This window comes from Oryctolagus cuniculus, chromosome 21, assembly GCF_051225735.1.
Source record: "Oryctolagus cuniculus isolate XC-2025 breed Fujian yellow rabbit chromosome 21, ASM5122573v1, whole genome shotgun sequence".
NCBI classification, from domain to species: Eukaryota; Metazoa; Chordata; class Mammalia; order Lagomorpha; family Leporidae; genus Oryctolagus; species Oryctolagus cuniculus.
The window spans coordinates 18,446,810-18,469,442 of record NC_142887.1 but is presented as its reverse complement, the minus strand read 5'-3'; the positions used below and the strand labels follow the sequence as shown (position 1 = coordinate 18,469,442).

The 22,633-nt window shown below is 43.3% G+C and overlaps 1 protein-coding gene across 5 annotated transcripts in view; it reads left to right on the top strand.

Annotated features, from left to right (window-relative positions):
- TAOK3 (TAO kinase 3) overlaps window positions 1–22,633 on the top strand; it is a 200,106-nt gene that overhangs the window by 131,142 nt on the left and 46,331 nt on the right. For all 5 annotated transcript variants that reach the window (XM_051826866.3, XM_051826867.3, XM_051826868.3 and 2 more), the window contains 2 exons: window positions 7,906–8,073; window positions 10,686–10,892. In XM_051826866.3, the coding sequence (XP_051682826.1) occupies window positions 7,906–8,073; window positions 10,686–10,892 (375 nt within the window). The remainder of the gene's footprint in view (window positions 1–7,905; window positions 8,074–10,685; window positions 10,893–22,633) is intronic.

Sequence of the window (22,633 nt, the reverse complement as noted above, 5' to 3'; positions counted from 1 at the left end):
TATTTAAATTAACAGTGTAAAATTATTTCTAGATATCCATTATTCTGAGAGAAAGGTGATGTCTAAAATGATAGTCCAGAGACAGGCATTTGACCTGGATATGGGTATTCCTATATCAGAGTACCTGGGTTCAGTCCCCATCTCTGGGTCCTGACTCCAGCTTCCTGCTAATGTGGACCCCGGGAGGCAGTCAGTAATCTCAAGTAATCAGGTTCCTGATATCCACGTCGGGGAACTGGACTGAGTTCCTGACTCCTGTCTTCTGCCCACCCCAGCCCCAGCCTTTGCAGGCACGGGGGAAGTGAACCATTGGATGCTAGAGTTCTGTGTGTGTGTGTATGTGTGTGTGTGTATGTGTGTGTGTGTGCACGCCTTCCCCTTCCTCACTTTGTCAATCTTTCTCTCTCAGTCTCTCAAAAAATAAAGGAATAAAATTTAAAAATGAAGCTGCATTCTTGGAAGTAAAGGGAATGGTGATTAAAAAAGCAAATAAAAGGATGATATGATCAAACTGATGATATTCCATTATTTAACAATACTTACTCCAGGTGGCAGAATTTGGGAAAATTTTATTTTACTTTCTCTTATACATCTTTCTATATTTTTCAAATATTTAAAGTAAACATATTTCAAAGGACAACAAATCATCTTTTTAAAAGAATTTGAGAAGCTTTAGCTATAGGAGTTTGGAGAGCAGTGGGGAGACGGCATTGCAGGCAGAGTTAGGGAGCACGTGGCAGCGAGGCAGAGTTACCTAGAGTGTACTCTGCGGTGTTTAGGAGGAGGAGCAGCAATGACTGGATTTGAACATAGAAACACAAGAAGGAATTAGACTTCCTCTGAGAGGTATTGAGGTCTTCTTAAGGTGTTGAGCATATCCACTTTAAGAAGGTTTAAACAGGAAAGGCTTAATCAACTCAAGCTATATGAAATCCAGGACACTGGCAAAGGTGGTGCTTCAAGCAGGACCCAGCTCTAAGCAGCTCAAAAACGTCATCATAACACATACAAATTAAAAATAAATAAATATAAAAGATAAATAAAAATTTAAAATTTTTTTTCAGTTATCTTTATATACAGAAGATCAATTTAGTATAAATTAAGTAAAGATTTCAACAGTTTGCACCCACACAGAAACACAAAGTGTAAAGTATTGTTTGAGTACTAGTTACAACATTACTTCACATTGGACAACACATTAAGGACAGAGATCCTACATGAGGAGTAAGTGCACAGTGACTCCTGTTGTTGACTTAATAAATTGACACTCTTGTTTATGGTGTCAGTAATCACCCTAGGCTCTTGTCATGAGTTGCCACGGCTATGGAAGCCTTTTGAGTTCACCAACTCCGATCTTAGTTAGACAAGGTCAAAGTCACAGTGGAAGTTCTCTTCTCCTCTCTTCAGAGAAAAGTACCTCCTTCTTTGATGGCCCGTTCTTTCCACTGGGATCTCACTTGCAGAGATCTTTCATTTAAGTGTTGTTTTTTTTTTTTTTTTTTTTTTTTTTTTTTTTTTTTGCCAGAGTGTCTTGGCTTTCAGTGCCTAAAATATTCTCATGGGCTCTTCAGCCAGATCCGCATGCCTTAAGGGCTGATTCTGAGGCCAGAGTGCTATTTAGAACATCTGCCATTCTATGAGTCTGCTGTGTATCCCGCTTCCCATGTTGGATCGTTCTCTCCTTTTTTAATTCTATCAGTTAGTATTAGCAGACACTAGTCTTGTTTATATGAGCCCTTTGACTCTTAAACCTATCATTATGATCAATTGTGAACTGAAACTGATCACTTAGACTAGTGAGATGGCATGCCACCTTGATCGGATTGAATTGGAATCCCCTGGCACGTTTCTAACTCTACCGTTTGGGGCAAGTCAGGTTGAGCATGTCCCAAATTGTACATCTCCTCCCTCTCTTATTCCCACTCTTATATTTAACAGGGATCACTTTTCAGTTAAATTTAAACACCTAAGAATAATTGTGTGTTAATTAAAGACTTCAACCAATAGTATTAAGTAGAACAAAAAAAAAAATACTAAAAGGGATAAAGTATTAAGTTGTTCATCAACATTCAGGACAAGAGCTGATCAAATCACTGTTTCTCGTAGTGTCCATTTCACTTCAACAGGTTTCCTTTTTGGTGCTTGGTTGGTTGTCACCAATCAGGGAGAACATATGATATTTGTCCCTTTGGGACTGGCTTATTTCACTCAGCATGATGTGTTCCAGATTCCTCCATTTTGTTGCAAATGACCGGATTTCATTGTTTTTTGTTTGTTTGTTTGTTTTGTTTTGTTTTACTGCTATATAGTATTCTATAGAGTACATGTCCCATAATTTCTTTATCCAGTATTCTGTTGATGGGCATTTAGGTTGATTCCAGGTCTTAGCTATTGTGAACTGAGCTGCAATAAACATTAGGGTGCAGACCGCTTTTTTGTTTGCCAATTTAATTTCCTTTGGGTAAATTCCAAGGAGTGGTATGGCTGGGTTGTATGGTAGGGTTATATTCAGCTTTCTGAGGAATCTCCAGACTGACTTCCATAGTGGCTTTACCAGTTTGCATTCCCACCAACAGTGGGTTAGTGTCCCTTTTTCCTCACATCCTTGCCAGCATCTGTTGGTAGATTTCTGTATGTGAGCCATTCTAACTGGGGTGAGTTGAAACCTCATTGTGGTTTTAATTTGCATTTCCCTGATTGCTAGTGATCCTGAACATTTTTTCATGTGCCTGTTGGCCATTTGGATTTCCTCTTTTGAAAAATGTCTATTAAGGTCCTTGGCCCATCTCTTAAATGGGTTGCTTGTTTTGTTGTTGTGGAATTTCTTGATCTCTTTGTAGATTCTTGTTATTAATCATTTATCTGTTGCATAGTTTGCAAATATTTTTTCCCATTCTGTCGGTTGCCTCTTCACTTTCCTGACTCTTTCTTTTGCAGTACAGAAACTTCTCAATTTGATGCAATCCCAATTGTTAATTTTGGCTTTGACTGCCTGTGCCTCCGGGGTCTTTTCCAAGAAGTCTTTGCCTGTGCCTATATAACACATACAAATTAAAAATAAATAAATATAAAAAATAAAAATTAAAAAAAATTTTTTTTTAAAGTTTTCATGGACACAAACTCCTCCTGTCTTCCTATACTATCCTTGGCAGGTGGCTTTTTATCTTCTGTATCACAGAATGGCTGCTGCATCCCCAGGATTCAAGTCTATTCCAGGCAGGAAGAAGGGTAAAACTCATTCTCTCCAGAGAACTTGCCTTTCAGTCCTAGAAAATCAGGCCTTTCTCGGGGGTTCCGGCCCCTGCCTCGTTGGCCAGACCTCGCTCGCACTGTTACCTGCCACTGCAAAGGAGGCCTGAGTTCTAGTGCTTAAAGTAAAGCAGGGAGAGAAAAGGGAGTGGAAAGCAGCTGAACGTGGCCCCCAAGGGCTGTCACAGCGAGTGACACTGTCAAAGCGGTGTTGGGGAAAGATCACTGTGCCAGGTGAGCCCCAACAACCAGCTCCAGAACTCAAACACAGACCCCAAGTGGCAGCCCCAGCTCCTCCACTCGTTAGCCGTGGGAATCACTGACTTCTCAAGGCTTAAGTTTCCTCACCTTGAAAAAAAAAAAAAAGGGATTTCTAAGGCCCCCTTCTCACTTTAAAATTCTCTGATCCTAAGTCCTAGCTTGAAGTTTACTAAAAACGGACTTGGTCCTGAGTGATTGCCAGCACGAGGGCAGTAAAAGGATTCCCTTCCTTTCTTGCTGATCCTCGGTGAGGTTCGCTTGCTTCTGGGGATGGAGTTTCATTTTCACAAAAGACTCTGTGCAGAGGGACAGATATTGTCCAAAAGCCACAAGGTGAGAAAAAGCAAAGTCAGGGTGAAGAACAACGAGGCTTGCAGAGCCTTTTCTCACCAGGGTCCTGTTCCTCTTCTCGACCTGCCACAATCGTACAGGAATGAAATCCACTCCTCTGTGGAGGCCACATTACATCTCATTTTCCCAGTATCTACAAAAATATAATTTTACATAAGTGAGTTTGCCACATAGTTGACCTTTAAAAAAAAAAAGGCAAACTTCCCTCTCCCACTTTTGGGTGCTTTCTAATCTCACTAAATAATACAATGCAATCTCACTGAAATATACAATGTGCTTCTCTGTACTCTGAGAAAGAACACCTCGGGCTGAGGTCCTGGCACAGCAGGTAATACCGCTGCCTGCAACACCGGCATCCCCTATGAGCATGGGTTCCAATCCAGCTCCGTGTTAATGGCCTGGGAAAGACAGGGGAAGATGGCCCAAATGTTTGGACCTCTGACACCCATGTGGGAGACCTGGATGCAGCTTCTGGCTCTTGGGTTCAGCCTGGCTCAGTCCTGGCCATTGCAGACATCTGGATAGTAAACTAATAGATGGAAGGTCTTTCTCTGTCTGTCTCTCTTTCTCTGTAACTCTGATTTTCAAATAAATAAATAATTTTTTTTAAATGGGGGACCAGTGGGTTAAGCCCTCACCTGCAATGCTGGCATTCCATGTTGGACTGCCAGTTCAAGTTCCAGCTGCTCTTCCTGCTAATGTGCCTTGGAAAGCAGTGGAAGATGGCCCAGGTGCTTGGGCCCCTGCACCCATGTGCAAGATCAGGATGAAGTGCCTGGCTCCGGGCTTCAGCATGGCCCAGTCCAGGCCATTGCAGTCATTTGGAGAGAGGACCAACAAATGAAAGATCTCTTGTTTCTCCCTTTCTTTCTGTCACTCTGCCTTTCATATAAATAAAATAAATCTTCAAAAAAAATAGAGAATAATGAATATAATTTTACTTTTTAGAATTATATCCATTTTTTTTAATTTTAAAGGCAGAGAGATAAAGAGATCATCTATCCATTGGTTCCCTCCCCAAATTCTCACAACATCCAAAGCTGAGCCAGGCCATGCCAGGAGCCAGGAGTAGCAGGAAGCTGAATCAGAAGCAGAGGAGGGGGCTGGTGCTGTGGTTAAAGCCCCAGAGGGTTAAAGCCCCAGCCTGCAGCACTGGGATCCCATGTAGTCACTGGTTTGAGTCCTGGCTGCTCCTCTTCCAATCCAGCTCCCTGCTAATGCACCTGCGAAAGCAGTCGAGGATGGTCCAAGTCCTTGGGCCCCTGCACCCACATGGGAGACCTGGAAGAGGCTCCTGGTTCCTGGCTTCAGATTGGCTTGGCTCTAGCCATTGTGGCCATTTGGAGTGAACCAGCGGATAGAAGACCTCTCTCTCTCTCCCTCTCTCTCTCTCTTTCTCTCTCTAACTCTTTCAAGTAAGTAAAAATAAATTAAAAAAAAAAAAGAAAGAAAGAAAGAAAGAAAGAAAGAAGCAGCAGCAGCAGCAGCAGCGGAGGAGCCAGGACTCTATCCCAGGCACTGCAGTGTGAGATATGGGTCCCCTAGTCAGAGGCTTAACCTGCTGAGCCGCAACACCTGCCCCTAATTTATTTATTTGAAAGGCAGAGTTACACTGGGAGAGATAAAGAGGGAGGGAGGGAGAGAGAGAGAGAGAGAATCGATCTTCCATCCGCTGTTTCACACCTCAAATGGCCTCAACAACCCCGGTGGTGCCAGGCCAAAGCCACACATGTGTACAGGGACCCAAGCACTTGGGCCATCTTCTGCTGCTTTCCCAGGTGCATTAGCAGGGAGATGAATCAGAAATGAAGGAGCTGAGTCTCAAACCAGTGCCCATTTGGGATGCCGGCATTGCCAGCGGCAGCTTAACCCACTGTGCCACAATAGCAGCCCCTAATTTCCCATCTTGTTGGCTCAGAGACAGTGGTGTTTCGTGTACTCTTGGGGCATAAAGGCAGCTACACAAGGGGTGTTTGCCCTTTTGCAAAATAGCCGACAGACCTTTGTCCATTTCTGTTTGGTTGGTTGATAGGTATGTTAGTCACAAAATGTCCATTTCTTTCTCTACTGTAAGTTTCAGGCTGTCAGAGAACTTACAAAGCATGCTTCTTGTTACAAAGGGTAACCCTACCTCTAACAGATCTCAATTCTTTATTCTCCCATTCTCATTCCCTCTTTCAAACCTGCTGCGGGCCGAGAAACCAGAAAACCAGACTATGTGTTCACAGTCATTGGTGATACCGAAAGAAAAGGTTGTTTATAGTAAGAAAAGCTCAGAGACGGGGCTGGTTGTTTTCACTCCTTAGAGGCCCTTTCCCTTCTTTCTGGTTGTGTAGTTCTGTAATGGGGAGATGAACTTGCCGGAGTTCTGACCTCTGGGTAGATTGAACAGCTGCCATACTGTTGAAGCATACACAATATGATCCCAGAAATAGAAAACAAAACAGATACAAGTCTTTTTCAAAGAGTAGTGCGCAGCAGAGAGGAGCACTAAGAGCAGGCTATGCTCTGCCTTGCTTTGGCTTATGATGCTGTTTCAAGTTGGAAATGTATGAGCCGACCTGCTACTATTTAATGAGCTAGGGATTTTTTTTACTTGTATGATAAAGTAAACCTCACAAATTGTCATGAACAATGATCATTAGGAAAATGAAAATCAAAAACACACTGAGATTATCACCTGTCACCTGTTAAAAATGGCTGGTATCAAAAAGACAAGGGGGCGGCCATTTGCCGAGCAGTTAAGACAGCAATCGGGATGCCCATGTCTCACACCAGAGTCCCTGGGTCCAGTCTTGGCTCCAGCTCTACATTCCATTTCCTGCTAATGCCGAGTTTGGGAGGCAGCAGCTAATGTCTTAACTGGTTGGGTTCCTGCCACCCAAATGGGAGACATGGATTATGTTCCTTGCTCCCAACTTCAGTACCCCTGGATGTTGAATACATTTAGGAAGCTCTCTGTTTAGCAAATAAATAAAATTAAGTTTAAAAAAAAAAAAAAGACAAGAACTAAGCGTTGTTGAGGGTGTGGAGAAAAGGGAACCCTTTTACACTATTGGTTGGAGTGTTGATGTGTGCATCATTGTGGGAAAGAGCCTGGAGGGTTCCCAAAGAATTAAAGATAGAATGACCATAAGATTCATCGGTCCTTCTTCTGGGTATTAACCCAAAAGAAATGAAATCAGTGTCCTTGTTTGGCACAAAATTGTTCACAGTAGCCAAGAGACAGAAAGAACCTAAGTGTCTGTCAGTGGATGAAAGTGTAAAGAAGTTGTAATAGGTGTGTGTGTTTGTAATATTTGTGAGATATAGATATATAAATAAATATATATAAAATGTAATATTTCTCAGGCTTTAAAATGGAGACCTTGTTGTTTGTGACAGCATGGATGAACTCAGAAGGCACTATGCTAAGTAAAATGAGCCATATGCAGAAAAACATTTAATGATATCACTTGTGATACCTAAAAAAAACCAAAAAGGCTCAAATACACAGAAACAGAGAATAGAAAGGTGGTTTAAATGGAGAGAAGCAGGTCAGAAGGTACAGAGTTTCAGTTATATCCGATTAATAAGTATTGAGAGCGAAGTACAATAGAAGGGCTATAGATAATAATATTGCATCCTGGAAATCGACAAAGACATTAGATTTGCGGCACTTCTACCATCAAAAAAAAAAAAAAGCAACTCTGTGAAGTGATAACTGTGTTAGTTTGCTTCCATGTAGTAATTGTTTAAGTGTATGTGTGTTAAAACATAATGTTGTATACCTTAGATCTATAACATTTTAGAAAAAGGATTTTCATGTAGTGCTGGGACAAAGTCCACAAAACGGGGCTTACAGAAGAAGAGCAAAGCATAGTTCTCTGTTTATGAGAGTAGCGTGATGTAAGAGTTTATATGACTTCACATGGAAGCCGTATTTTGTTATTTGTGCAAAATCCACAGGACTATTTTATGCTTTTTAATTTATCTTTATATTCATATCTTATCCAAAAAAATGTTTCTTCTTCATTAGTTTGTTTTTTCTCCTCCCTTAATCAGCATGACTTTGTTCGAAGAGAGCGGCCACCACGTGTCCTCATTGACCTTATACAGAGAACAAAAGATGCTGTTCGTGAGCTCGATAACCTACAGTACCGGAAAATGAAAAAAATCCTCTTCCAAGAAACACGGAACGGACCCTTGAATGAGTCACAGGAGGACGAAGAAGTAGGTTTGGTGTGTCTCAGCAGGCACTGTATGGAGGGCCAACTATGTGAAAAGCTTCTGGCCTGGGCACTCCGAAATGTTCTTGTGAGGATTAAAAACAAATTTTTTTTTAATTGCTGTTTTCTCCCTTAAGAGACATGCAGAGTCTCAAAAGAAACCTTCATAAAATACCACTCACGTAAGGCAAAATATGGCTACATGCAGAAGGGGTGTATCACCATTGCAGAGGTCCACAGTGGGGAGAAAGTATGTGTACTGATGAAATTAGTGGGCGTTCCATGGATGACACGATGGGGTGGTTTTTGACAAATGGACAGAGGGCATTGTAGACTCAGGAAAGTGCTGTGATTTTTTTTTTTTTTAAGATTTATTGACTTATTTATTTGAAAGAGTTACACAGAGAGAGAGATTCCATCCGCTGGGTCACTCTTTAGATGGCTGCAGCAGCTGAAGCCAGGTCTCCTATGTGAGTAGCAGGAGCGCTGTCAGCATCCCAGCTGCTCCACTTCCAATCCAGCTCCCTGCTAATGACCTGGAGAAAGCACCAGAAGATGGACCAAGTGCTTGGGCCCCCACCACCCACGTGGGAGATCCAGAAGAAGCTCTTCGTTCCTGGCTTTGGCCTGGCCCAGTCCTGGCCATTGCAGCCATCTGGGGAGTGAACCACCAGCAGATAGCAGATATCTCTCTGTCTCCATCTCTCTCTGTAACTCTGACTTTCAAATAAAAATAAGTAAATCTTAAAAAAAAAAAAAAAGAAGAAGAAGAATATTCCTAGAAGATGAAGGCATCACAAATGCTAAGAAAGTACACAGCTGCAAGGACTCAGTGGCAGTGAGGTCAATTCAGACCAAGACAGAAGACAAATAGTACCTTTTTACTCTGAGAATCAGCACACACTCAAGGACCTCAGTAAAAGCGATTTTAAATGTGAGGCAGGACAAATAGTAGATTGCCTGACTTGTGGAATAAATGGAAGACCAGAAAGTAGAGACAGCAAAAGTTAGTTTATTTTAGGATTCAGAATTGTGGCTAAGAAGGACAAATAAGAGAGGCAGATACAGAGAGGTCCGTACATATGGGACAGGCTCCTTTATTTGTATGGAGAAGAAATGGAGCCAGGACATGGGCATTAAAAGCAGAGGAAAGAGAGTTAAAGAAGCAGGATCTTGGAAAATGGATAGGATAGAAACAAGAGTATGGATGCAGGCAATGGTCTTGAATGGAAGAAAGGACTTTTTAAAAAAAAAAAAAAATTATTTATTTGAAAGGCAGAGTTACAGAGAGAGAGAGAGAGGTCTTCCATCCACTGGTTCACTCCCTAAATGGCCACAATGCTGGAGCTGAGCCAATATGAAGACAGGAACCTGGAGCTTCTTCTGGGACTCCCACACAGGCACAGGGGCCCAGGCACTTGGACCATCTTCCACTGCTATCCCAGACCATAGCAGAGAGCTGGATAGGAAGTGGCGCAGCCGGCACTTGAACCGGCCCTGATACGGGATGCTGGCACTGCAGCTGGCAGCTTTACCTGCTATGCCAGAGTGCTGGCCTCAGAAAGAACTTCTTCTAAAACTAAATTTTAAAAAGAATGAATGAGGTGGATCTACTTTAACATTTTAATATTAAATAATTTTATCAATAATTATAAAAATGAACCTCAGAAAACTGAATTGTACTATAAAATCTCTTGACTGTATGTATAGAAGTGATCCCCTTTAAGGAAAAATAAATCTATTAAAAATATAGTATCTACCATTATCACCCTGTGACTCCTCCTTACAGATACTACTGTGGCTAAGTAGCAGTTCATTAAAGTCATATATGTACAGTATGGTTCTTTTAAAACAAGGTTTATTTGTAGCTAAATTGACTAATCTTATATCAAAAGATATCCAACTGTGATGGATGAACTATATGTTCTGATTATTTTGCAACTTTCAAATAGTAGTCATTGGACCAATGGTGATGAACGCCAGTATTGGTTAACAGATATATTTTAATAAGATTACAGAGGTAAGCATGATAGAATTGCTTGAGGGAGGCAGAATTTAATTATCTGTCCAAAACAGTAGAATTAATATCCCTGCTTAAATATGAAGTTACTCAATAATGACTTGCAGAGGAGCCTAGTGCTTGTCAAATCCCTGAAAGCTCTTTCCATTCCACTTTAGTCTGCAGTTACCCACTCTGTGTTTGCAGGTGTCCCAGAGGGCACCGGTTCAGCAGCCAGCAGTCTCCCCAGCACCTTGGTGTTCCCAAAGGTCCTCTTACAGACCTGGCCTGATTCTGCTTGCTCAATGGCAATACGATGATAGGATCATTGTGCGTGACAGGGGAAAGCCCTGGGATAGCAGCATTTGGAGCCCTGTGACCTGTGTCCATTTGGAGCCCTATGGCCCCGTGTCCCTCTCCTGGGGAAGGCATAGAAGTGAATTTGAAATGTCTGGAGGTGGTAGGGGAGTAGGGGAGCCACTCCATAAAAAGTTTCATCCTTGCAGATTGGCCAAAAAGCAACGTGGCACTGCAAAATCGAGCGTGCTTCACAGCTGAGTCAATGGATTGGCGCTTTATCGCCGTTTTTTTCTAACCTTGGTGCTCCACTTTTGTAGGACAGTGAACACGGAACCAGCCTTGGCAGGGAAATGGACAGCCTGGGCAGCAACCATTCCATCCCGAGCATGTCCGTGAGCACGGGCAGCCAGAGCAGCAGCGTGAACAGCATGCAGGAGGTCATGGACGAGAGCAGCTCCGAGCTCGTCCTGATGCATGACGACGAAAGCACCATCAATTCCAGCTCTTCCGTTGTGCACAAGAAGGTGGGTGTCGTGGGACCCTTCACCATAGCAGGTCAGTCAGAGCAAAGCCAGCTCAGGGCCTTTGGCACCCACACAGTCTTAGTGACCTTTTTGCAGCTGAAGTCCAAGACCAAACCTAGCACTTGGCAGTTTCCTTATGGTAAAGATACAACCAAGGACGGTGCCGACTGGCTCCAAGCCTAATGTCTTCATCTTACTCTCTCATGACTCTGATGTCTGTGCATCATCACCAATCAACAAAAGTAAATAAATCCATAAATCATCAAGTCGAAGAATCTGGTAAGTTCTTCTCTGAGCCAGCAATCTTAATGCTGTGGGCTTTCAAATCTTCCAGAGTGTATAACCTGTTGGTTGTGTCCTTTTAGAAGCACACTCTTTCAGAAGGATGTACTTAAATCCATACTCCCAACAAACTGTGTTAGAAATAATTTCTATCTTCTCTGCCATTTCTTGGACATACTGTTTATTATTCTTCTAAGGCTAGCTCTCTGCTGGCACAAATAATCTGAAACATTCTGGCTTTTTGTTTGGTTTACTTCTCCAATTAAAGATCTCCATTTTGTACAACTCTGTCATGATGGAGATAGTTTATTAAAAATGTCAAAATTTAGCCGGCGCCGTGGCTCAATAGGCTAATCCTCCACCTTGCGGCGCCGGCACACCGGGTTCTAGTCCCGGTTGGGGCGCCGGATTCTGTCCCGGTTGCCCCTCTTCCAGGCCAGCTCTCTGCTATGGCCAGGGAGTGCAGTGGAGGATGGCCCAGGTGCTTGGGCCCTGCACCCCATGGGAGACCAGGAAAAGCACCTGGATCCTGGCTCCTGCCATCGGATCAGCGCGGTGCGCCGGCTGCAGCGGCGGCCATTGGAGGGTGATCCAACGGCAAAGGAAGACCTTTCTCTCTCTGTCTCTCTCTCTCACTGTCCACTCTGCCTGTCAAAAAAAAAAAAAAAAAGTGAAAATTTAAAGCTTCTTTCAAAGCAATTTCTAGAAGGTGAATATTTCATAGCTTTGTCAGAGTTCTCCAAAAGTGTTTTTAGAGATCTTAGGTAAGTAGTCCATAATATGGAATTATAGAAAAGGATCCTGCATGGTTTTTTCTTTATGAAGTATATGCAAGGAATATGTGTGCTTATTTTAATGAATGGCAGCGATCACATTAAAATTCCAGTGGGAGAGCGTATCTGAGAATTTTTCCCACTTAGACTTGTATAGGTTGTTCATTTTTCTTGAGAGGAAAGGGAAATTGAGTAGGGAAGGAAGAGGGCGAGAGAGAATGTGTCGGTGTCCAGTGGTGAACAGTGGAGGGAGACGTTTCTTTTCTGAAATGGATTCATTGGTTTATTCACTGGTGGGGACGTAGACTGGGTTCCAGAAACCATGGTGGACTCCACAACTCCAGAAGAAATAAAGCAGACGTGGTACCTCCATGGGGCTTCTTACCATGCAGGAGGGAGGGGACCTTGTTGTTAGGAAGCTCGCTGTAGACAATCTAGCAGAAAATCATGTACACCTGCCTGATGAAGTGACATTTAAGCTGAAACTTCAAAGACAAGTAGCAGCCTGCTAGCTTGGGTTAAGAAATGGGAGCGAGTCAAAAAGCAACAAATAGAAAAGCCCTGAGACCCCAAAAAATAAACCAAGCAAGCAAAAACACCTAAACTAAAAACAAACAATACCAACAAAACCATCATTGATTGTACAAGTGTCTTCCAGAAATTCGCGGGAAATGGAATTAAAAGGCAGGTTTAGGTGCCAGCATTTGGCCTAGCAGTTAAGAGCCCAGTTAAGACATGTGCATCCCACACTGGAGTACCGGTTCCTAGCTCTGACTCTTGGTCCCAGCTTACTGCCAGCGCAGACTCTTGGAGGTGGCAGATGATCGCTCACATAGCTGGGTCCCTGCCACTCACATGGGAAACCTGGATGGAGTTCCCAGATCCTGGCTGCGGCCTCGACCTAGCCCCGGCTATTGCTTAGATTTGGGCTGTAAACCAGCAGATGAGAGTGCTCCCTATCTGTCTCTCCGTCTGTCTCTGTCTGCGTCTTGGATAAATACATTTAAAAATAAAAGCAAAAATATAAGCTTATTTCAGTGCAAAAAAAATTGAAATCCATGCATAGTTTTTTCATAATATACATTTTCCATGAATTTTTTGAAGACTCCTCAAATGCACAGACTTTAATTTTTTGTACCAAAGTACACTTATCTTTTAATTCCATTTTCCATGAACCTTTTTTTTTTTTTTTTTTAAGTACTCATATGTTCAAGAGAGAAAGAAAATGCCAGAGAGGTTAGAGGGCATGTGGTGAGCTATGTGGACAGTGCATTCTGGGACCAAAGAGAGAGTGACCCAGGCTACCCGAGAGCTGTGGATGCAGCTGAGGAAAAGGAGTGATAGACAGACAAATGCAGAGATGTGCTAAGCACTTGAAAACCAGCAAGTGGTCATGTATTTGAAGAGCAGAAAAGAAGGATTTGCTGGTACTCCTCTTGGATGGAGCTGTCACAGGTGCTGCTAAGCCTGGCTCTTGCCTTTCTATTACCCCCAAGGCTCCATGGGTATAGGGAGAGGAATTCAGTTGCATCTTTTTACTCCAAATGGGCACTCAAAATTAAAAGAAAAATACTGCTGGCATGACCAACAAGAAAGAAGAGCCTGATCTGTAACTCACTGGGGGGTTAATTTTCATTTTTTTAAAGATTTATTTGTTTGAAAGACAGAGTTACAGAGAGAGGTAGACACAGAGGGAGAGAGGTCTTCCATTCACTGGTTCACTCCCCAAATGGCCACATTGGCCAGAGTTGAACCAATCCGAAGCCAAGAACCAAAAGCTTCTTCCGGCTCTCCCACATGGGTGCAGGAGCCCAAGGACTTGGGCCATCTTCCACTGCTTTCCCAAACACATTAGCAGAGAGCTGGATTGGAAGGGGAGCAGCTGGGACTTGAACCACTGCCCATATGAGATGCTGGCACTGCAGGCCAGGACTTTTAACCTGTTGTACCACAAAGCTGCCTTGAGATAATGTGGGTCTTTCAAAGCTTTTCTCTGCCCAATGTAATCATTTAAGAAGAATAGGTGTAATTTATATTCTGATATAGAATATAGTTGTATTTGATCCATATATACCCCAAAATATATGTCAGGAAGAACTTGTTATATGATGTATTTCTATTTAATTATAAAATATAGTCATTCCTTAGTATCCATAGGAAATTGGTTCTAGGACCCCCACATACTCACAGATGCCAAGATCTGCCAACGCTCAAGTGCCTTATATAAAATAGTGTAGTAACTTGCACACACCCTCCTAAATACTTTAAATCATCTCCTAGTTTCCTGATAATACTTAATACAATGTAAGAGCTATATAAATGATGGTTAAACTATATTGTTTAAGGAATCATGAGAAGGAAAAATGTGCATATTCAGTACAGTCGCAATTGAGTTGTGGATTTTTTTTTTAATATTTTCAATCTGCAATTGGTTGAGTCCACAGATATGGATCCCATGGATATGAAGGGCAACTGTGTATACAGGAGATGTGATGGAAAGAAGTCAAAATACAGTTGTTTATAAACTTTTTCATGAGTTAACTTTTAGATATATAGGCCAGAAAAATAGCGTATATAGCATATGAAGACTTAATGTTCAAGTATGATTTCTCTTGAAGAAACCCATCAGAGCTAAAATGAAAACCACATCTTTAAAAACAATAAATTTTGAAAATATTCAGCAAGTTTATATTTGTTGCTTTATTCAAACTTCCTGAAACACTTAGCAACATAAATGAAGTAGGATCTTAAACTCAACAGAAAATGTTGAAAATTGGACTGTAGAAGAGAGGAAGCTAGTTTGTCGTTCTAGCTGCCACTGTTAGTTTTATTTTACTTCGGACAAGTCATACATCTCTCTGGACCTCAGTTTCTCCATCTGTAAAGGCAACACTTGTTCTGTGAGATTTCCAAGATCCCTTGTAGTTCGAGAATTCTGCGTTTCTATTCCTGTAATGGTGAAAGAAGCAATTCTCACCCAGTACAAAGTCTGCTTCTCTCTTACATTACATATTTGGATTCCACTGAAAATTTCCCTTAGAAGGGCTCTCTCGCTCGCTCACTCTCGCTCTCTCTCTCTCTTTCTCTCTCTCTCTCTGCAGAAGGTACCACAGCCACACTGTGTTACAGGCAGGTCCAGAGATCATTTCTGTTGCAGGTTGGATTCCTGGGGAAGCGCAGCTGACACACTTGAGCCCTGTAGAGTACCTTTCCGATTGGGAAATTCCTTTGGGATTGACTCCTGTTCGAGGGAGACGGGAGCTGCACTGGGCAGAGGACAAAGCTGCACTGAGGGCCCAGCTGGATGGCAGCCTCACCTAACCCCGCAGCGAGCTCTGGAGCCTCAGTGGTCCATCAGAGTTGTCCGAGCTGCACAGAAACGGCCGGGCTCGCCACCACCTTGAACAGCAGTAGCTGGGGAAGGTGTGAGCGGCGGAGGCTGCTCTGGGCGGCTGAGGCCGAACCCAAAGGCACTGACAGCAGCATGCCTCAGCAGCTGGCAAAGCAAGTCCTGCCTCAGAGAGGATCTGGGCAGGGCTTTTCTCAGTCTGACAAAATTTGTGACCACAGGGGTGTTTCAGGAAGCAATGTTTTTTTATGAAACATTCTCCAGTTTTACTTGTATTACTGTCCAGAATCTTAGAAACACCTATGTCTCATTAGAATATAAACAGTATTCCAACCCTTATCTCATTATCCTATTGTAATATTTTTAAAAAAATATTTTATTAATTTATTTGAGAGGCAGAGTTGCAGATGGAGGGAGAGACAGAGTGGAAGCTCGTCCATCCACTGGTTCACTTCCCAGCTGGCTGCAGTGGCTGGCCCGATCTGAAGTCAGGAGCCTGGAGCTTCTTCTGGGTCTCCTAGGCGGATGCAGGGGCCCAAGCACTTGAGCCATCTTCCACTGCTTTCCCAGGCCATAAGCAGAGAACTGGATTGGAAGAGGAGCAGCTGGGTCTTGAGCTGGTGCCCGTATGGGATGCCGGCACAGCAGTTTGGAGGCTTAGCCTACCATGCCACAGCGCCAGCTCCTATTGTATTCTTTTTTAATACTTATCACTGTAGAAAATTATATCATGTATTAATTTGTTTGTTATTTTGCTACCAGAATGTAAATCCCTTTAGGTCAAGGACTGTACCTGTCCACTAGAACAGTGCCTGCCACAGGTCGCACCCTCAGTCAGTAACTACAGACAAACACGAAGAAACACAGGACATGAATTAATTACCTAATGCTAAACATAGTGCTGTTCTGGTTCATTGAACATAATGGATTAAAAGGGTTAAATAATTGTATGCATTATGTCTATGATTTTGAAGAGTTAAGTAAACAGTTTGTGCAGTAATAAAACCCAAGAGAATGAGAGCATTCTTAGTAAATACGAAAATACACAAAGGATGAGGGATTTTTTTGTCCCCCTTATTTTTATCATCAAGCAGACATATCCTAAATTAGTCAGATCATGGATCTGAAACAAATTGCCATTTTTTAGAGGAAGTAAGCCCACTGTTAAAGGCCACGTGTGCCTAGTGAGAGCATGGGTAGGTCTCACTAGCTGCTCTGCATCCAGAGTGAAGATGCCCTGATTTGAGCAGGACAGTTCTGTTCCCGCAGAGAAAACCCCCAAAAGGCGAAGTGGGGCACTGACGTCAGAATTCCAGGGTACTCCTTCGTCTCCTCTGTCCTTGCCTCGATCGGGTCCTTCCAGGGCCCTGGAGGGCTGTTGACCGAATCTTTTTGTTCAGCAAAAGCAGACTGTGGCAACGTAAAGTAAGTCCTTGTTTCTCTTCCCCGTGCTGGGGTTGCCGTATTGCTTACACCAACAACAGGGTGTCACTCTAGACGGGGGCTCCTCGGGGCTCTGTCTTTCCTGCCCCCTGGCCCAGTGTCTGTTACACTGTACACAGTAAGCAGGCAATAAAGGCTTCCCAAAAGGTAGCTGAAGGTGGACTTTTGGGGGATACAACTTCACACCTCAGTTCGTGGGCATCCTCAGGTAACTCCGGGGCAAGTTTGTTTATTTATCTGAGCCTCCATCCTACCCCTTTAAGTGATGGTGCCTGCAGATTTTAGCTTTGTCCTAAGCAACACAGTCTGTTTTTTACATTTATCAGCTAAGGTATGCTTTCATTGTTGTTAAAGTCGAAAGTCAATTTCCTTTCCCTGCTGATGCGTTCTGTTAGCGTGTCATAAGAGTTTAACACATTAAAAACATTGTTCTGGCCAGCACAGCGGCTCACTAAGCTAATCCTTCGCCTGCAGCACCGGCACCCCGGGTTCTAGTCCCGGTTGCTCCTCTTCCAGTCCAGCTCTCTGTTGTGTCCCTGGAAGGCAGTGGAGGATGGTCCAAGTGCTTGGGCCCTGCACCCGCATGGGAGACCAGGAGGAAGCACCTGGCTCCTGGTTTTGGATAGGCACAGTGCCAGCTGTAGCAGCCATTGGGGGTGAACCTATGGAAAAAGGAAGACCTTTCTCTCTGTCTCTCTCTCACTGTCTAACTCTGCCTGTCCAAAAAAAAAAAAAAAACCCAACAACAACAACAACAAAAAAAACATCGTTCTTCAATCTGTGTTGTTTTAAGGTTTTAAGGATGCTCAAACTCCAGTCATGATGGCCACCCTTTTAGGAATTATTATTTAGAGAAAATATTTTTTCTATTCTGCTCTAAGTCCTTGCACTTCTTACTGGTCAGTGTTGTCTGTTCTGTTTACAATTTTCCTTGCCGTTTTTAAAAAAGGAAACGCTTTCACCATTTTCATGGGAAGAAGGAAAAAAGCCCTTGAGGGGAGAGGTTGTTCTAGTTTGATTTCCACTTGCTGCAGCGGCCTTTCCTGTTGCTTTTGCTGAACAGAGGGCTGGGTTCTCGGGCTGAATCTCATTTGGCAAAGGAAAAGGGGATGAAGGAATGAAGGCGAGGTCTCTTGAACAGTGCAGCCCTGCGGCCCCTCTGCGCGCTCACACCTGCCTCAGCCGCAGCCCTGCGCACACTCACACCTGTCTCAGCCATAGCCCTGCGTGCACTCACACCTGGGCCCTTGGCTGCAGCCCTGTGGTCCCTTGGCTGCAGCCCTGTGGTCCCTCTGCACGCTCACACCTGTCTCAGTCGCGCTCACACCTGCCTCAGCCGCAGCCCTGCACACACTCACACCTGTCTCAGCCACAGCCCTGCGTGCACTCACACCTGTGCCCTTGGTTGCAGCCCTGTGGTCCCTTGGCTGCAGCCCTGTGGTCCCTCTGCACGCTCACACCTGTCTCAGCTGCGCTTACACCTGTCTCAGCCGCAGCCCTGCACACGCTCACACCTGGACCCTTGGCTGCAGCCCTGTGTTCCCTCCGCATGCTCACACCTGTCTCAGCCACAGCCCTGTGCACACTCACACCTGTGTCCTCGGCCTTGAGCCAGTGGCCAACCTGCCTGACTCTCCTTCTAGGGCAATGTGGCCTCTTCCATCTTCTCCCCCCTCACCCCCACCCCTCACCCCCACCCCTCACCCCAGCTTTGGAGAGCTACACCTGCTTCAACAATCATTTAATAATTTTGAAATGAACAAAACGGAAGAGAGATGATGGGGATGCTGATCCCTTCTCCACAGCATTAAAAAAAAAAAAAAAAAAAGGTGTGGGCGTTTAAAGGAAGGCTTCACCTCACCAGATGAAAGCCATCCTCAGACTCCCCCACCCCAGCAGGTAAGGCGCGCCTGTGTGTCACTACTTTACGGCTTTCTTAGAGTACAGAGTGGCAGGTTTTTATGAAATACAAATTTGAATTCTGTTAAATAATCCAAAAGAAAATGTCATTTTCTCAAAATCTCTTCAGACCTACATTCTTGGGCTTATTTATTCAGCAAACATTTACCGAATGCCTACTAAGTATCGAGCACTCTGCCAGGCACGGCGGAGACGGAGATGGTTCAAACCACATTTACTCTGCCGCCAAGAAGCCCACAGCCTCACGCAGACAGACCAATGTCCAGTGTGCTGAGTACTGTGGCAAGGGTCAGCCCGGAACACCTCGGATGGAGGCCAGAGGCCTGGCTTCCAGGGCCCTGCTTGAGCTGGTTTAGAAACTCTAGGCAGGGGCTGGCGTTGTGGCCCAGCGGGTTAAAGCCCTGGCCTGAAGCATCGGCATGACATATGGGCGCCAGTTCAAGTCCCGGCTGCTCCACGTCCAATCCAGCTCTCTGCTATGGCCTGGGAAAGTAGTGGAAGATGGCACAAGTCCTTGGGCACCTGCACCTGTGTGGGAGACCCAGAAGAAGCTCCTGGCTCCTGGCTTCAGATTGGCACGGCTCTCACCGTTGCGGCCATCTGGGGAATGAACCAGTGGATGGAAGATCTCTCTCTCTCTCTCTCTGTGCCTCTCTCTGTAACTCTATCTTTCAAATAAATAAAATAAATCTTTAAGAAAAAAAAAAAAGAGAGAGAAACTCTAAGCAAGTGACTCCACATAGGTGGATGCTAAGGGTTTGTAGGCCAGTTAGAGGCCCTTGCCTAGGGCCTAACAGTAAAGTTTGTAGTCTCATACTTTGTCCGCTGCACCACATTGTATTAAAAGTTCAATTCTTTTTATTAAGGATTTTGAACAAACATTAGGACAGCTTCTTTTTTAATCTGAAGAAGTTTATTTAGTTTTGAAAATGACTTATTTTGGCTGGCACCATGGCTCAATAGGCTAATCCTCCCCCTGTGGCGCCGGCACACCAAGTTCTAGTCCCAGTCAGGGTGCCAGATTCTGTCCCAGTTGCCCCTCTTCCAGTCCAGCTCTCTGCTGTGGCCTGGGAGTGCAGTGGAGGATGGCCCAAGTCCTTGGGCCCTGCACCCGCATGGGAGACCAGGAGAAGCACCTGGCTCCTGCCGTCAGATCAGTGCGGTGCGCCAGCCACAGTGTGCCAGCCACAGCGGCCATTGGGGGGTGAACCAATGGACAAGGAAGACCTTTCTCTCTGTCTCTCTCTCTCACTGTCCACTCTGCCTATCCAAAAAAAAAAAAAAAAGGAAAATGACTTATTTGAGAGACAGAATGAAACAGAGAGGGAGAGAGCTTCATTCCACTGGTTCACTCCCCAAATGACAGTAATAGCCAAGACTAAACTGGACTAAGCTGGGAGCCAGGAACCCAGTCCAGCTCTCCCATCTGGGTGGCAAGAACCCAGCTACGAGAACCACCACTGTTGCCTCCCAGGATCCACACCAGCAGGAAGCTGGAATGAGAAGCATGAGAAGCCAAAGGCAGGTGTTGAACGCAGGCACTCCAATGTGCACCACAGGTGTCCTAACTGACGGCGAAACTGCTAGGCCAAACACCTGCCCCAAGTTTATTTTTACGATGCAAGAATGTTACAGACTTACCAGGTTATCATAGGTTTACTTAAAACTAGTCTCTAATCATATTGGAATTTTATTTGTCCCTGGGTGATAATGTTTTTACAGATAAATCATAACCAAGCCATATATTTTGTCCCGATAAAGTACAACATGACATTTGTTCTTAATCTTCTAAAATCATTCCTCAAAGACTATGTTGATCTTCCTGTTACCCTTGTAAATAATCTAATCTAGTGCAGAACTACATAAAATAGCAAGTTGACCCTTGCTGGTTTTCATCTTAGGATATATGCACTTCAGGGGAAGATATGTGAGACAGCGAATAAGTCACCGCGTGGGACCCCACATCCCACATCTGACTGCCTGGTTCAAATCCTAGCCCCTCTACTTCTGATCCAACTTCCTGCTAATGCACACCTTGGGAGGCAGCACGTGGTGACTAAAGCACTTGGGTCTCTGCCACCCACGTGGGAGACCCAGACTCAGGCTGGCTTCAGCCGGACCCAGCCCCGCTGTTACAGGCATCGGGGACACATGGAATATCTTTCTGTATCTGTCTCTCTGCTTTTCGAATAGAATGAAAATTTAAAACAAAAGAAATTTTAAGTTGTGTGCAGTTCAGAAATTCTGGGAACCAGGTATTGAGGTCATTGTCAAAGGAACTGCTACTTTAAGAGGCAACGGATAAAACCAACAGACATATCTGGTAAAGCCAATACTTCGGTTTGTTTGGGCTCATTTCTCAAGGTACATTCTCTTCATTTTCAATTATTTAAATGCATTTTATCTATTTGAGAGGCAGGGTGGGAGGGAGGAGAATGCAGAGAAAGAGAGAGAGTGCTGATTCACTCCCCAAATGCCTGTAGCCACCAGGGCTGGACCAGGCTGAAGCAGAAGCTGGGAACTCAACCCAGGTCTCCCATGTGGGTGGTAGGGGCTGAACTACTTGGGCAATCACCCACTGCTTCTCAGAGTGTGCACTAGCAGGAAGCTAAAATAGGAAACTCAAACCCAGGCACTCTGATAAGGGATGTGAGTATCCCAAGTGGTATTTTAACCACTAGACCCAATCCCTGCCCCTTCCCTCTTTAAAATTAGTATTTATTTATTTTATGTATTTGAGAAATAGAGCAGCCCTTGAATTTTAAATGGCTTCCTTAAATTGTCTTTGGTGTTTTGAACCTGTTTTATGCAGTGGAGCTAAATATTTAAAAACTCATGTCCCAGTGCAGTTGGAATGAGTATCTACTGTTAGACTACAGTTTTGCCCAATTTTATGGTTTCTTCTTGCATCATATTTGAAGACTTTTAGTTATGGTGATCTCTGTTAGGAAGCTCCCCTGGAGAAAATAAGAATTCTTTTATAAAAGGAAAAAAAATAGAAGGAAGCAAAGAATTGTGCTGATGGCATCGTTTATTATACTTAAGGTAGATTAACTGTTTACAGTACTTGTCTGTACCTCTGAGGAACGGTAGTTTTTCTACTTACTACTTGTTGAATTCTTTACTTACTGGAGTATTAAGCTTGTGATTGGAAATTGAAAATATGTCATTGCAAAAATTAAAAGAAAAATAAGAAAGTAAGGAGGAGGGAGGGTGGGGTTGTATCATTATATTCTTATATCTGTATATATATGAAATACATGAAATTTGTGGCCTTTACATAAATAAGCAAAATTGAAAATAACCAAATAAGTTACATATTTTAATTCTCAAGAAAAAATAAAGTAGATAAACATTTTGTAAATATTCTTTGAACTTCTAAAATATCATTATTTTAAAAATCACCTTTAGTGGGCTTTTTAATCACCTGTCTGCCAACTAAACTCAATGCAATTTCGAGTTTTAACTTTCCCAGTGTATTCTCACATGTTTAACTTCTGTAAACTTAGAAATATAGTGTGACTTCTTTATGATAAGGTATTATGTATTTCAAAAAATCAATAGGAAAGGATTTGGAAATGTTTTCAGCACAAAGAAATAACAAATGTTTGAGGAAATAGTTATGCTTCTCCGAATTTGAATATTATACAATGAATGCATATATCGAAGCATTACATGGTACCTCACAAATCTGTACACTGTTCATGGGTCAATTACAAATGTTAGAATTTTTTTAAAATTGCCTGTGTACTGAATATGTACAAACTATTTGTTTTGTCATTATTCCCTAAATAATGACAAGTATTTACATAGCATTTACTCTAAATGATGGGGTATTACAAATAAGTTAGAGATGCCTTAAAAATGTGTGGAAGAATGTGTGTGCATTATATATAACATATTTATATACCATTTTATAGAAGATATTTAAATATCCACATATTTTGTTAACTACCGAGAGTCCTGGAACTAAT